The following is a 17,669-nucleotide window of genomic DNA, read 5'->3' as shown; positions in this document are numbered from 1 at the left end:
AGATCCATTAAGCGAACTACAAAATATAAGGAGCCTAAAAGTGTGTTAAATTATAGTTTGGCATAGAAGAAGTGAAGAGGTAGGAAACTTTTTGAAGATAAATATGCAGAGTTGAGGATCAATGAATTACATTTGAAGGAAACGATTACCTAAACTGCTGAATCTGGTGGGATACATATTGAGATTACTTTACAATTGTGGGTTTTTGAAATTAAGTTTGATAAAGATTTTTTATTTTATTTTCATATTTGTAGGATGAATATTAATTAGTTCGACAGGCCATATTATTAGGGCTCTTTTATTTCATAACGGGTAATTGAATGAAATAATATTTTGTATCTGTTTAGTTTTCTTCTTTGGAGGGATTTCCAGAACCTTCTATTACCACGGTGTGAGATTTCCTTAGTTCTTAGAAGTTGCCTAGTGTGGCATATTGCCGCAATACATTTAAGTTCGAGAACTCTAGAATTGGCCATATTTTATGTGAAAAAAAAAGGTTTGTGGAGAGATATTTGCCTCGATATAATATAATTATTGCTCACTTCTAGCATGAGGGTGAGAGCAAAAAGGGGTCCTACTAGGTGGGCAGAAATTATTGGGCATAGCATGTTGTAGTTGGTTAGGCTTTATTTTTTATGTATTTCAATTAATGCTCTTTTTGGTTTCAAACCTTTGGAAAATCACTGGAGTCGAACTAAGCAGAAGTTTTTTCCTTGGCTTATGTCCAAGAACTTGGAGCTTTCCTATCTTCTACTTAAACTACTAACCTGCTTATCATAATTTTATTGACTTTAAGGAGACTATAGGCCATTGTTCTGAAAGTATGATATAGCTTACGGATTTTCAATTATTTTTGAAAAAAACATTTGTTTGAGCTTGGTAATAGTTTTCCCATCTATATTTGTGTCCTGATTTTGATTGTTTCTCAGGATTGTGCTGTGGGATTACTCTTTGCTTTGCTTGCTGTTTTGGGCGGTAATAGTGGCCTTCTCGAAGGAATTATCTCAATGGCAAAACTGTAAGAGACTGTCAATATGCAATTTTGTATGTTGTATTGCATGATTAGCTGCCTTTCTATCGATACTTGTGATAATATTTGTGATATTGTTCTGCGGTGTTCTGTATTTTACTGTGAAGTATTAAAAAATATCGTATAATTCCATTGCAATTTTCTGTTTTAGTATGTTTATTCTGAATTATGTGCAGGGTACTCATGTTGTCAATCTTTATAGCCATTGGATATGTTTTTTCATTGTCCTTGCTACCTCGCTTTTTGAAGCTTATGGTTCAATTATCATCACAGGTATGTAATTGCTCTTTGAACATGTATATATGACAAATTTTCAATTGTATAGATCCAATTTAATACAAAGTACCACATTTCTCTGATTGTTCGTTTGTATAGTCGAGGTATTAAACTGGAGAAAAGTGATATTTTGGGATTTTTTTGACCTTTTCTCATTGTAAAAAAATGTATCTTGATTATGGAAGACACTGATTTTTTTTTTCTTTTGGCATTCACGTTCATTTGTATTTAATATCTCTACTTGTACATTTGAAATTTTAGAATTTAGAAGTTTTTAGGATATTTTTATCCATTGTACTAAGCCATATGGTGCTTTCTATATTGATGCCGGAGCAGGGCAGGTCATCCTCGTATAGTGTTCCACATGTTAGCAAACTTGTTGCTTATCCCTACCTCTTCCTACCCTACTTAACTTTCATCTTCTAATTTAAATCTTTCACAAAACTTGTATGATATTTTTCCCCTAGTCTACTTTCTTTTTTCCCCCTAAATTTTCTTCAAACCAATATGGATTTATCTATTTGTTAGCCAATGTGTAATGAAGTTGTACTTGATTTCTGTAAGCGTTGTAGATCTGTGGATCTTGGAAATTCCACCCCATTTCCAGAGTAAAGATCAAAATTGTGGTTGCAGCATTGATACTCCAAAATGTTATGATGTCTTGGTTTTAGCCAATTGAAATGCTTACGGTGCTACAGATAATTGTTTTTGGTTTTTCTTCTGCTTTCCAGTCATCAAATTAACGTTTAGGGTTTATGATTCAAATATAGCATATGATGTAGGAAACAGTATAACAAACATGCATAATTTGTATGATAAATTCTACTAATTAAAATAATTAATGTATAAACTACATTTAATGAAAATAGGAAAAATTGAATCCAATTCAGTTGAAAGATTTATGAATTTCTACTTGAAATTATGACCAGAAAATTAAGGGTCGCTGAGCCATGCACATTGTTAAAGTTTCAAGTGAAAGAATTCCAAATTATAGCTAATTTGACTAAACGCCTTCTTATTTGAAAACTAACAATAAAAAAAATTTGACGAAGTAAAGGGGAAGACAAGAGAAAGAAAAGAGTGTCGTTTGGGATCTTTAACACCTACAAAATAAAAGTTCTAGAAAAATCTTGCATTAACTCAAGTTTTAATGAGTTTGATGTACCATTGTTTTATGAAGCTATTTTCTTGCACCCCTTTCATGCGAATCCACAAACAATAGGTAATTCTATGTAATTTATACTCTTGCAGCTATCTTTAATAATAAAATTGTGTCTTTTTTATGATGGATTCTAGTGGTTTCTCCTGCATTAGCGTTAACTGATTTCTTTGTGATCATTTTATAATTTTATGAAGCACAAAATTTACGTTAATTTTACTTGATGAATATTAGAAGATCAAATTGTTAGAATTTCATTTTTTAAAAGTCAGAAAGATTGATTGGGGATTGTAGCAGGAGTGGTGATGCAGGTGCATCTTCTGAACGGAACGCGGAAACCTCAGGTTGTTGAACCGGCTCAAGCTTTGGCGTGAATCTGTTCATTCTAAGGGAGGGGCTGCACGGTTTTTCATTGATGTGGAATTGTTGCCTAATTGATAGAACCCCACCCTTAGCTACCCTATTAGTATTTATATGTTATTTTCCATAAGGACAGTCGTCAACGTCTAGTTTTTCCTTTTTATGGCTGTAACTCATCATGAGGTGGTGTTTATCTATCATTCCTTGCTTCATACAACTCCTCCTTTGCTGCTGCCGCGGTCGTGATTGTTGTCACCGCCCGGAAGTAACCTCGTTGTTGTTTCCTGCCGCCCGCCATCACTCCTCGACGCCTTCAACTTGTTGTCAGTTTTTTCGGTCCCATGTCTACTTGCTATCGCCCTCTTCCAGCCACCTCCAACCCGCTATAACCCTCTTTTAGTCGCCTCCACCTCGCTGCAACCCGCTATAACCCTCTTTTAGTCGCCTCCACCTTGCTGCCAGCCCTTCCAGCCCTACTGCCAACCACGTCCAACCTGTTGCCGCCCTCTTCTAGCCACCTCCAACTTGCTGCAAACCCTTTTGCTTTATTTCTATTTCTCCTTGAACCGCAGCACCACCGTCTTCGACCTCAGCCCTAGTTGAGTTTGTGTTCAGTCTTTGTTATGTTCTAGTTCCACGTGTCTCTTTTTATAACCCCTATTTTCTTGTTAGTAATAATATTTGTTTTCTCTATTATGGTTTGGGTTTAACTTTGGTACATTTGGTATTAGAGTTAGGTTAACTCTAGTCTACCCTAGGGTTCTAGCATCCCCTATATCACTCCCTCCACCCTGCACACCTCTTTCAACCTAACCACAGCCAAAACCCTAATCACACCACCAAGGAGACTATTGTAATCTGAGCAGGAATCTACCATAGACGACATTCAATGACTAGCCAAGTGGTACAACGACTCGATTCCATTGAGGAAACATCTCAGGGCGAGATCAATGTTGATTTTTATAGTGAAATTTGTGCAGGAGCGCAAGAAAAGACCTAAATCCCTTTCATAAGAATGATTCCAGTGGAGAAATATATGGGCCACAACCCTTTGGGGTAAAATACCAACGGAGGCATAGAGCTGAAGTGCCTATTGGAAGATATAAACAAATGAGGTGTCTATTTGAGGATATATATATGAGATGTCTGCTAGGAATGTAGAAATGAGATGCTTGTTAAGGATGCAGAGATGGAGTGCCCACTAGAAGGTACAAAAATGACGTGTTTGTTGGAGGTGCATAAATCTAGAATGAAGGTGGATCTACCAGACTTTGAGTGGAGAGTGGATCTAGATGATTTCCTCGAGTTGATGCGAACCGTTGAGCGGATCTTTGAATATAAATAAGAGGTGTCCGATAGCAGAAGAGTGAAGCTCGTTGCCATCAAGTTGAAGAAAAATATTTTATTGTGGTGGGGGAACCTAAAGAGGTCGAGACAAAGAGAGGTGACAAAATCACTTCTTAGGAAAAGATTAAATCAATGCAGCGACGATACCTACCCCGCACTACCGCCAAGATATTTTTTTGAAGCTCCATTACTTACAGTGGGAGCTCTCAATGGAGCACACGTCAGAATTTATGCAACTTAAGTTGAAGTGGGAACCGAAGGATACAGAGGAGCACACCATAGTCAATTACTTGGGAGGCCTAAAGTTTGCTATTAGTAATGTGGTCCAACAACAACTCTATTGGATACTGAGTGATGTGCATACCTTAGAACTAAAATGGAGAGACTACAAAAGCAAAGTAGGCAATCATCGCCAGTTAGACAACCAACCAAAGTTGGAGACCTCAGGAGGAGCATGCCTCAGAGAGTGTAGTAGACTATCAGGAGCTTGACAGAGCCATTTATAGTGAGAATAAGCATGAGAAAAGCAACATGCCCACTACAATCCAACCAAGAAATGCTTCAAAGACCATGGATTTGGGCACATCGCTTCCAGTAGCCCTTAGAGTTGTGTTCTTCACAGAGCAAGGTGCAGTGGAGTAAAGAGCAAAGAGGAGACAGTTGAAGAAAATGGTGATGAGTACCATCTTCCACCGGATGAGGGCTAAATGTTTGTGGTTTGACGGGTTTTTCAGATCGAGGTTACGAGTGAACAATGATGGCTTCATCACAATATATTCTATACCAGATGCACTGTGAAAGGCAAGATATGCAGTCTCATCATCGTTGGAAGGAGCAACAAGGTATACTCATATGGTGGACAAGTTGAGCCTCATGACTCAAAGACAGTCCCAACCATACTCCTTGATGTGGTTGAGGAAGAAGAACAGAGTCAGCATTGACAGAGAGTGCCTCGTGAAATTTTCGATTGGGAGTCAGTTGTAAGATCAGGTTTGGTGCGACGTGGTGCCCATGGATGTCTGTCAACAGTTGTTTGGTAGACCATGGTAGTTTGATCACCATACTCAACATGACGGGTGCAAGAATACTCCTTCACTAAAGATGGTAAGTGCATAATCTTTCTACCTTCTGCAGAGTCCGAGTATACGTGTGCCCTTGCTAACAGAGAAGCACCAGTCGGATCAGTTTTGGTGTTGATAGAGGCCAGTGAGATAGAAGAATCAGTTTTAGACACATGGCCACCAGTACATAGGGTGTTTCAAGACATCTTGTTTGATAGCTCACCGCCATACCCTCCACCCTTCGGGGAGATTCCTCTCACTTCAGTTTGGGTTGAACCAAACTTGGGTTACTTTCAGAGGATTTGACAGAATATCTTTGACACAAAATATTTGTACAGCTCAGCAGTGTACCCCAGATGGTTGGGCTGATATGGGTGTTTGCTCATAATTAGGGAAAACTCCGGTGTTTTGGGAGCTAGTGCAACCATTAGTGGGATCTAGGTGTTCATATCGACTTGGTTGAAGTTCTTTCAGCTCTAAAGGGTTATAGCAGCTCCGCGACCTTCGACGTGCTTGATAGGATTCCATACAATGAGGAGACATAAGCTTCGACAAATGAAGTCGAAACTCTCCTAACTCCGGGAGATTGATGTGGGTGCTTCTTCCCCACGGGATATGGAAAGCGACAACCTTAGGCCGAACCGATTCATCCTAAGGGAGGAGGAGACCGCACGATCCTTCCATGACGGGGAATTGCTACCTAAGTAAGAGGGCCCTACCCTTAGCTACCTTAGTAATATTTATATGTTGTTTTATGTGTTTTAGGGTAGTTTTTGTTTTAGTTTTCCGTGATGACAGACATTGATATCTAGTTTTTCCCTTCTAGGGTTGTATTCGAAGGCAAGGAGGTGCTCCGACAGTAACTCATCCTAAGGTGTTGTTTATTTATTGTTCACTGCTTTCCACCGCTCCTCTACTGTCGTCTGTCGTGGTTACTGCGATGCAGCCACCCGGAAAACAACTTCTTTTTCTATTTCTTGTATCCAATCATCACTCGTTGCCACCTCCAGCTTGCTGCCAACCCCAACCACCTTTAGCTTGTTGTCGTCCTACTCATCCTAAGGTGTTGTTTATTTATTGTTCACTGTTTTCCACCGCTCCTCTACTGTCGCCTGTCGTGGTTACTGCGATGCAGCCACCCGAAAAACAACTTTTTTTTCCATTTCTTGTATCCAACCATCACTCGTTGCCGCCTCTAGCTTGTTGCCAACCCCAACCACCTTTAGCTTGTTGTCGTCCCGTACAACCACCTGCCTACTTGCTGCCAACCCCTGTCGACCTCACTTTTGTGAGGACCCCAAACTAACACTCATAGATAGAATATGCCTTGAGTCACCTACATCAACTCAAGATCCTCAAACATTTTAAAACTTAGTGATCATCATGACCATTATGTTCACCCTAGGAAGAAGGAATTACTGACATTGGCACCTTTTGAATTCACCTAGAGTAACCAAAACTCTAGAAGTTGCATTGACTCCCAATACACCCCTTTTGAGGGTTGACTCAATGGTCGCCACATTGACCATTTGGTCAACCCTAGACCCAATGGTCACCACATTAACCATTTTGTCAATTCGGGTTGACTCAATGGTCGCCACATTGACCATTTGGTAAACCCTAGACCCAATGGTCACCACATTAACCATTTGGTCAATTTTGGACCTAGTGATATTTTGGTCAACCTTGGACTCAATGAACACCCCATAGACAATTTGCTCAATCCTATGACCAAATTGGTCAACTCTGGTCAACTAACTAATCCAAATGTCAAATTGGCCAAATTGGACCATTTGGTCAACCAAACACCAAATTGGTCAAACTAGACCATTTGGTCAACCTAAACACCAAATTGGTCAACATAAGACCATATGATCATCCCCATGACCATGAAGTCAACCATAGGCCTATGGTTGACCGAATCACCAAAATATGGTCAACTTGACCATCTTGGTCAACCTTGATCAACATGGTCAAATCAAACCATACCATCAAATCTAATGAGCCCAGGACTAACTCAACCATGACATGGTCAAGCAAGTCACCCTGGTCAACTTTGGATCTAAATTGGTCAAACTGGTCAACCATGGTCAAACTTGGTCAAATTCACTAGTTTTGGTCTAAATTTGGTCTTTTCATCATATTATTTTTTTCTCTTAATTAATTAATTAATTAATTGATTAAAGAGAGTGAAATTAAACCTAGAATTTAAGCCTAAAATCATGGTTTAAGCTCATTGAAAGACAACCATGACAACCCTAAATCCATGATTTATACTTAAACCCTAAATATAACTCATAGCCTATTGGTATTAGGTCATATACAACGCATTAATACCCACCATGACATGAATGACCTACTTGAAACCCCCACAAGCCTACAATTTTTTACCTGTCAAAAATTATCATGAAGCCATTATGAGGGGAGGTTATGTGTCATTCTTCCACAAATATCTATCCAATGTTTTATGCTGAGGTGGATGTGTTCAAGCCAAGTCATCCATGGGCCCCTCTCTCCACCTTACCTTCTCCCCAATGGAAGGTAGCCAAAACCATAACCAAATCCTTATCTTAATGAGAGTCCATCATGGAAGACTTGGGGAAGCTCAATCATGACTATCCTCAAGCCATGACCTTATCTCCAGCTATCATGAACTGCTCACCTTTATCCTCAAGCAACCCTATGCTTATCCAAGGACTTTAATGGCTATTTAAAGAGCCAACCCGAGACTCCCATAAGGAGAAGACCTAGCCACAGCTCCCAAACCCTAAAAAGCCCTAGACAAAATGTATTCCCTATCCCCTGAGCACTTGATTCCCCATCATTTTAGTATCTGAAATCCACTACAGAAGTTCAATTTCTCATCCCAAAATAGGATAAGTTTTTCAGGTTGACATGAAACTCTTCCTAACTTCAAATTAACCACTCAAATGCCATCACTGAGCCTCACGAGGAAGTTTCCAATCAAAATTGGTTCTTCCCGTTAGCTCTAACCCTTCCCAGGACCAACCCGTAAGGCCATTTCAGTTTGGATATTGCTCAACCTAATTTCATTTCAAATTGAACTCAGGAAGAGCTTCGCGAGGACCTAGCGACCATTTCTATCAAGTTTGATTGAAGCTTCATCTCCCAAGGTATGGCCTCAAACCATAATTTTGCCTCGGATTTCAGACATTGTGAAGAAGATCGTTACAAAATACCCACATAACCCTATGGATGTGATCCTCTCCTTTAGATGAAGCTTTAGGAACAAACTTCTCTCTTTTCTTATTAGGTGTAAGACCTTCATAACATGGAATTATGGCTTCTCCTTAAATTTTCCTTTAGGATAAGATATTAGTCTCCTGGCATTCCTTTCCAAGTCCGACATACCGATATTTGACATCTTTGGATAGTAGTATAAGACCTCCTTAGATGGAATATGACATATACTCTATCTCTTACTATCAGATGTAAGACCTTCCTGACACGGAATTATAACATTCCTTTAGTCTTTCTTTGGAGTAGGATGAAATTCACATAGCATTCCTCTTCCAAAACCGACATTTGACATCTTTGAGAGTGATCTAAGTCCTCCTTCAATGGAGTATGTCATTCACTTTCTCTTTGCTATCAAATATAAGACCTTTCTGACACGAAGCTATGACATTCCTTTAGTTTCTCTCTTTGGGACAGAATATAAGTCTCACAACATTCCCTTCCCAATACCGACATTAGACACTTTCGAGAAATGATATAAGACCTCCTTCAATTGAGTATGTCAGTCATTCTCCCTCTTACTGCAGGATGTAAGGCCTTCCTGACAAGGAATTATGGCTTTCCTATAGTTTGTTTTTCCATATGTCTTCTTTATAAGTTATGATATTTTTCTCCTCAGCAAACTTTAAAAACCTGAATGTTAAGTTGCCTGACATGGAATAACATTCTTCTCTAAAAGCTAGCTACAAATTGTTTCAAGTTATGATGTACATTTCGGTCAATGCCAATATATGCGGCATACTTATTTAGTATTACACACATTGTTGGCCTCACTTTTGTAAGGACCCCAAATTGACACCCATAGACAGGATATGCCTTAAGTCACCTACATCAACTCAAGATCCTCATACACCTTTTAAAACTTAGTGATCATCATGACCGCTAAATTCACCCTAGGAAGAGGGGATTACTAACATTGACCCCTTTTGAATTCACCTAGGGCACCCAAAACTCTAAAAGTTGCATTGACTCCCAATACACCCTTTTGGGCTCAAGCCACAATAACACCCAAAATGATCAGATCAGTAATGAAAAACTTTGATCTAGTCATCCCTTGACCCAATGGGTCAACCCTAGACCCAATGGTCACCACATTAACCATTTAGTAAATTCTGGACTTGGTGGTCACCACATCAACTTTGGACTCAATGAACACCCCATGGACCATTTGGTGAATCCTATGACCAAATTGGTCAACTGACTAATCCAAACACCAAATTGGTCAAACTGGACCATTTGGTCAACCCAAACACCAAATTGGTCAAACTAGACCATTTGGTCAACCTTGATTCCAAATTTGTCAGATAGGACCATTTGGTCAACCTTGACACCAAATTCGTCAAATTTGATCAATTGGTCAACTCAAGACCATATGATCATTCCCATTACCATGAAGTCAACCATAGGCCCTATGGTTGACCCAATCACAAAAACACCAAAATATGGTCAACTTGACCATCATGGCTAACCTTGATCAATATGATCAAATCAAACCATACCTTCAAATTTAATGAGCCCATGACTAACTCAACCATGACATGGTCAAGTAAGTCACCCTGGTCAACTTTGTGATCAATATGATCAAATCAAACCATACCTTCAAATCTAATGAGCCCATGACATGGTCAAGTAAGTCACCCTAGTCAACTTTTTACCTAAATTGGTCAACCATGGTCAATCATGGTCAATCTTGGTCAACATGGTCAAATCAAACCATATCATCAAATCTAATGAGCCCGTGACTAACTCGACCAAGACATGGCCAAGTAATTTACCCTGGTCAACTGTGGACCTAAATTGGTTAACGGTGGTCAATCATGGTCAACATTGGTCAAATTCACCATTTTTGGTCAAAATTTGATCTTTCATCAAATTATTTTATTCTCTTGATTAATTAATTATTTAATTGATTAAAGAGAGTGAAATTAAACCTTAGATTTAAGCCTAAAATCATGATTTAAGCTCATGGCAAGACAAAACCATGACAACCCTAAATCCATGATTTATGCTTAAACCCTAAATCTAACTCATAGCCTGTTGGTATTAGGTCATACACGACCCATTAATACCCACCATGACATGAATGACCTACTTGAAACTCACAAGCCTACAATTTTTGACCTAAGTCAAAGGTTATCATGAAGCCATTATGAGGGGAGGTTATGTGTCATTCTTCCCCAAATATCTATCCAATGTTTTAAGCTGAGTTGGATGTGTTCAAGCCAACTCATCCATGGGCCCCTCTCCACCTCTCCTTCTTCCCAATGGAAGGTTGTTGAAACCATAACCAAATCCTTACCTTAATGACAGTTCATCATGGAAGACTTAGGGAAGCTCAATCATGGCTATCCTCAAGCCATAATCTTATCTCCAGCCATCTTGAACTGCTCGCCTTCATCCTCAAGCAACCTTATGCTTATCTAAGGCCTTCCATGGCTATTTAAAGAGCCAACCCTAGACCCCCACAAGGAGAAGACCTAGCCACAACTCTCAAACCTTAAAACACCTAAGTAAAACACCTAAGACAAAGAGTAGTCCCTATCCCCGAGCACTTGATTCCCCATCATTTTAGCATCTGAAATCCACTACAGAAGTGCAATTTCTCATCCCAAAAATAGGATAAGTTTTTGGGTTTACATTAAGCTCTTCCTAACATCAAATTAACCACTTCAGTACCATCACTTAGCCTCACGAGGAAGTTTTTAATCAAAATTGGTTCTTCCTGTTAGCTTTAACCCAAGACCAACCCATGAGGTCATTTCAGCTTGGATATAGCTCAGCCTAATTTCATTTCAAATTGAACTCAGAAAGAGCTTCACGAGGACCTAGCGACCATCTTTATCAAGTTTGATTGAAGCTTCATCTCCCAAGGCCAATGTATGGGCCTCAAACCCTAATTTTGGCTCGGATTGCAGACATTGTGAAGAAGATCGTTACAAAATACCCACATAACCGTATGGATGTGATCCTCTCCTTCAGATGAAGCTTTAGGAACAAACTTCATTAAAATCCATTAAGATTTGGCAAAGATCTTAGGGTTTAAAAATGAGAGGTTTACGAGTTATCACAATTTGGGGACATTGGCTAGATGCCGTCCATTTCCGTGTATTGGAATTGGACAACTGTAATGTGGTCGGACCGCGAATCCGTCCATATGAAATGGATAGAACCACGGGCCACGCAAGCGGACGCGTGTATAGCATTCCCAATCAATCCGCGCCATGTGGAGATTCGACAGCTCCGAGGATGAGCTGGCGCCTAGTCCGATAAATATGGAATTAATGATTTAATAAATCAGAAAATATTTAAAATCTTTAAAAATTCATATCTTGACACAGAAAAATCATACAAAATGGAATAAAAATACATCTGAATTCAGAAAAATGAGAAAAATATTATGAAAACAAAAATTGAAATTAATTAATTATATTTAATTTTTAATTAATTATTTACTCCAGGAGTAATTTAATTATTAAAATTATTTATAAACCTTAAAATAATGAAATTTTCAAAGAATGATCTTTTCACTTTTAGGGATATTTTGTAATTTTTTCAAGGCTAAAATAGATCTCTAAAACCAATTTCATTAATTTCCATTGAATTTTGTAATTATTTTTAAAAATAATTATAAAAATCAAAGAAATTGGAAATTAAAATTGGAGATGGCTAGAAAATTTAGGATGCCAATTTTTAGCTTTCTAGAAATTTTAAAATGACATTTTGCCTCTTAGTGTTGAAATTGTAAATTTTTAAATTTACATTTAAAAAACCTTAAAATCCTTTAGACCTAGATATTTGCCTTGGATGATCTATATAATTGATCCAATCCTCATGGTCTGGTTTCCAAATTAGACCTAGGGCAAGTCTAAATCCTAACCAACATTGGGTTTAGTAATCTATTCAAAATTATTGGGTCTAACCCATACAGACTCAAAATCAAAATCCCAAATTTTGAGTTCAATCTAAATGAACTCACATAACAATAGGTTCAAAACCAGAAACCTTTGAATCCAATTTCAAATAGGTTCAAATTAAACTTAGACATCTAAGTTCAATCCAAGTGAACCCAAACTTAATCAAAATCCTAATTAAACCTAATCTCCTATTAGACCTAATCAACCTTCTTAAACATTAATTGGTTTAAGAAAAATTAAAGCCTAATTATGTCTAATCCCCTATTAGACCTAATTAACATTCTTAAACCTTAATTACATTAGGTTTAAGACAAATTAAACCTTAATTAGGTTTATACCCATATTAGACCTAATTAACATTTTTAAACCTTAATTACATTAGGTTTATGACAAATTAAACCCTAATTAGACCTAATTAATCTCCTTAAACCTTAATTATATTTGGTTTAAGTCAAACTAAACCCTAATTAAGTCTAACTTAAATTAGACTTAATTAATATAATTAAGTCTTACTTACATTAGGCTTAATTAACCTATAAACTCTAAATTAGGTCTAACCTAAATTAGACCTAATTAATTTAATTAAACTTTATCTACATTATGTTTAAATAATCCCTAAACAAAATAAGTCTAGCTTAAATTAGACTTTAAAATATCCTTTAAGTCTTATTTAAATTAGGCTTATTCTTTCAACTTAAACCTTTAGGTTCAACCCATATTGAATCTCTAAGTTAAAACTATCTCTAATCCTTAGGTGCTACCTAAATTGAACCTAAGTGATATTAAATCTTAAGTCCTACCTACCCTACATTGGACTTAAATCATCTTCATCTTAAACTTTGGGTTCTATCTACATTGAACCTAAACCATTTCATACCCTAGGTTCTACCTAAATTGGACCTAAGTCATCTCCATATATAAGGGTGAGGCTTGACTGCCCTTGGCTTGGGTGATTATTTTATTTTGTCTATTTTCTTTTAAATATTTTATTTATTGATTTTCTAGAGGTTTGGTTTTGTCCAAATTTGACACAACAACAACAACAGTAACAACAATTCATTGTCCCACTAAGTGAGATCGACTAACATGAATTTTTTTCTCCATTGTGTCCTATTGAGTGGCATATTTTCATTTAATTCTAATAGATTGATATTATTTTTTATACAATAAGTTATCTTTTTAGGTCTACATCTGCCTTTTTTAACATATGTTGTATCTAAAACATCTACTCTCCTAACTGAATCATCAAATGGTCGACGTTTAATGTGATCAAACCATCTATAAGACAATTCTCTCTAATTTTGTGTGCAACTGGAGCTACACCAACCCTTTCACGGATGGATTCGTTTCACATTTTGTCTCTAAGTGTCAAGCCACTCATCCACTTAAGCATTCTCATCTTAACAACACTTAGCTTTGTTTTATGCTTCTCTTTTAAAGTTCAACATTCTACGCCATAAAGCATTGCAGGTTTCACCACCATCTTATAAAATTTTTCTTTCAACTCTAAGAGGTACTTTTCTATGACACAATAGGTCTGATGCATTCCTCTACTTCAACCAACTAACTTGAATTATATTAATAACATCCCTATCTATATCATCATCACATTGAACAATAGTCTGAGATATCTAAAACATTAAAATCTTTTAATGATTTGATCACTCATTGTTACAACTCTGCTACTAGTGCTATTATTACTAAAATTAAATTTTGTGTATTAAATTTTAAACCTACTCAAACGAAGGCCTTTAGACTCCAATGTAGACCTTCATAATTCAAGCTTTTCCTGAATTTTTTCTCTGGTCTTATCCACAAGAAGGATATCATCAGCGAAAAACATACATCAAAGTACATCCTCCTTTAATGTCCAATAAGAGCATCCATCACTAAAACAAAAAGATATTGGCTTAAAGTCGAACCCTAATGTAATCCAACTGAAATAGGAAAATACTAGATCAATCCTCCTTCTGTTCGAACGCGAGTAAGAACTCTACCATGCATATCTTTAATGATTTGAATATAAGTTATATTGACTCCTTTCTTTTCTAGAATTATCCAAAGAACTTCTACTGAAACCTTATCGTAAGCCTTTTCTAAATCAATAAAAATCATATGTAGGTCCTACTTACTCTCTCTCTGTACTTCTCCATCAAATCTTTCAATAAATGTATAGCTTCCTTAGTAGACTTGACCGACATAAATTCAAATTGATTATGAAAAATCTTTGGATCACGTCTTAACCTATGTTCAATTACCCTCACTCATAATTTTAAATTTTAACACATTAACTTAATTCTTTTATAATTTGCAAACTCTTATGCATCCCTTTTATTCTTAAAAATGAGAAACAAAATACTTTGTCCACTCGTGCATCTTTTTAGTTTTAAAATGATATTAAAGAGTTTAGTAAGCCAAGGAATTCCCAATTCTCCTTGATATTTCCACACTTCAATAGGGATAACATCATATCCTACTGATTGTCTACCATTGGTTTGCTTTAAAGCCTCCTCAACATTTTTTTCACTAATGCGTTTGTAAAAACAAAAAGTTTTATTATTATTAACGATATTAAAATTGCTAAGGTCGATCATCTTTTTAGAAACTCATCACATTGAACAATAGTCTGAGATATCTAAAACGTTAAAATCTTTTAATGATTTGATCACTCATTATTATAACTCTGCTACTAGTACTATTATTACTAAAATTAAATTTTATGTATTAAATTTTAAACCTACTCAAACGAAGGCCTTTAGACTCCAATGTAGACCTTCATAATTCAAGCTTTTCCTGAAATTTTTCTCTGGTCTTATCCACAAGAAGGATATCATCAGCGAAAAACATACATCAAAGTACATCCTCCTATAAATATCCAGTAAGAGCATCCATAACTAAAGCAAAAATATATGTGCTTAAAGCCAATCCCCGATGTAATACAACTAAAATAGAAAAATATTCGGTCAATCCTCCTATTGTTCGAACACAAGTAACAGCTATATTATACATATCCTTATTGACTTGAATATAAGTCATATAACCACATTTCTTTTCTAGAAATCTCATCGTAAGATTTTTCTAAATCAACAAAAATCATATGTAGATCCTCTTTATTCTTTCTGAACTTCTCTATCAAACATCTCAATAAATGTATAGCTTCCTCAGTAGACATGTTCGACATAATTCCAAATTGATTATGAGAAATCTTTATAATATGTCTTAACATATGTTCAATTACACTCTTTCACCATGCATATCTTTAATGATTTGAATATAAGTTATATTGACTCCTTTCTTTTCTAGAATTATCCAAAGAACTTCTACTGAAACCTTATCGTAAGCCTTTTCTAAATCAATAAAAATCATATGTAGGTCCTACTTACTCTCTCTCTGTACTTCTCCATCAAATCTTTCAATAAATGTATAGCTTCCTTAGTGGACTTGACCGACATAAATTCAAATTGATTATGAGAAATCTTTGGATTACGTCTTAACCTATGTTCAATTACCCTCACTCATAATTTTAAATTTTAACACATTAACTTAATTCTTTTATAATTTGCACACTCTTATGCATCCCTTTTATTCTTAAAAATGAGAAACAAAATACTTTGTCCACTCGTGCATCTTTTTAGTTTTAAAATGATATTAAAGAGTTTAGTAAGCCAAGGAATTCCCAATTCTCCTTGATATTTCCACACTTCAATAGGGATAACATCATATCCTACTGATTGTCTACCATTGGTTTGCTTTAAAGCCTCAACATTTTTTTCACTAATGCGTTTGTAAAAATAAAAAGTTTTATTATTATTAACGATATTAAAATCGCTAAGGTCGATCATCTTTTTAGAAACTTTATTGAAAAGTTTGTCAAAATAGTCACCTATCTATATTGAATATATTCTTCTAAGAAAAGTAATTTTTAATTTTCATCTTTAATACACTTAAAATAAATCCTTACTTTTCTTTTTTCTTTGTATGGCTAGTTTATGCATATATTTCTCACTATCTTTTGTATCTAATATATTATAAATATCACTTTAAATAGAATTTTTTGCATCACAAATTGTTCTCTTAGACTCATTACAGATCACCTTATATTTTTCCCATTTTTTTAAGTTTTTACTTTTAAACCAATTTTTATAACACTTTATTTTATCTTGTTTTGCACATTATTTCTATACCAGTAACTTTTTTTATATATAAATATTTTTTTTATTTTTCAAGTACATCTTTTACCACTTGTTTAATAGTGTTGTTACTTTATCCCACATAGAAATAACTTCTTCATGAATATCCCAAATGTTGAAATTGAAATTTACTTATAAAAATAATTTTATTTGTATCTTTTAGAAGCCCCCATCAAATTCTAGTGCTTCATTGTATTATTTATCTTACAACTATTTATCGTAAAATCCAATCTTACGGGCGACCCCCAAACATTAAACTTTTCCCCCTTTTTAAGCGCCGACATGACCTTACAATCTTTACATTCTCAAATGTTGAGTATTTAAATTTTTACTTGGATTGACCTTACAATCTTTACATTCTCGACGATATATTTCTCATAAAAAAATAATAAATTTGTATTTTATTAGAACTATTTTTTTAATTAATAATATGTTTATCTCTTTTCTTAAATAATGTATTAGCAATAATAAAATTATAAACTAAAATTTCTAATATGGTTCTAATTTTTTTATTAATTACTCCAGAACCGTAGCCAACATGAATATTTCCAAAATCTTTTACCACTCCGCCAACATGTTCATTTAGATCTCCTCCAATAAATTTTTTTTTTCCCAAAAGCTATCATTTGTATCAATTCTTTGGGTGATGCCAAAATAATTTTTTTTTTCACATTTGATACAATTGAAATTTTAATTGGAGTGAAAATATTGCATTTGCTCACTGATGTTTTCATGGTTTCAATTTATTGTTTGTTTCTTTGACTTTAATTGATATTTGCATCGTTTTGATTATATTCCTGAATTTTTTTTATTTGCATGTAAAAAAAGGTCTTTAATGATCTGTAATCCATGACTTTTTAATTTTTTTTGTGCGCCTGCATAAAATGCATCCAAAATTCTAATGTATTTTGCATCACCATTAAGGAAGCATCCTGAAACGTGTTTGGGGTAAGTCCAAAATTGAAGGCAACTACATTTGAATCGAATCTGTGAACAAATACCAGCTCCTATGGCGGGAGCGGGTAAACACGACCACTGAGTCGTATATTCCATCCTATTAAACTCTACAAGTTT

General features: G+C 35.7%; 1 protein-coding gene across 3 annotated transcripts in view; it reads left to right on the top strand.

The window, feature by feature from the left end:
- Positions 1 to 17,669, top strand: part of LOC110019517 (K(+) efflux antiporter 5) — a 64,098-nt gene that overhangs the window by 22,092 nt on the left and 24,337 nt on the right. For all 3 annotated transcript variants that reach the window (XR_002293458.1, XM_020717202.1, XM_020717203.1), the window contains exons 12-13: positions 930 to 1,018; positions 1,207 to 1,303. Coding sequence is in view for 2 of the 3 variants with exons in the window: in XM_020717202.1 (XP_020572861.1) it covers positions 930 to 1,018; positions 1,207 to 1,303 (186 nt within the window). In the remaining variant the exon portion in view is untranslated. The remainder of the gene's footprint in view (positions 1 to 929; positions 1,019 to 1,206; positions 1,304 to 17,669) is intronic.

The sequence above is a fragment of the Phalaenopsis equestris genome, unplaced genomic scaffold, assembly GCF_001263595.1.
Source record: "Phalaenopsis equestris unplaced genomic scaffold, ASM126359v1 Scaffold000060, whole genome shotgun sequence".
NCBI lineage: Eukaryota > Viridiplantae > Streptophyta > Magnoliopsida > Asparagales > Orchidaceae > Phalaenopsis > Phalaenopsis equestris.
This window is presented reverse-complemented; position numbering and strand designations above follow the sequence as displayed.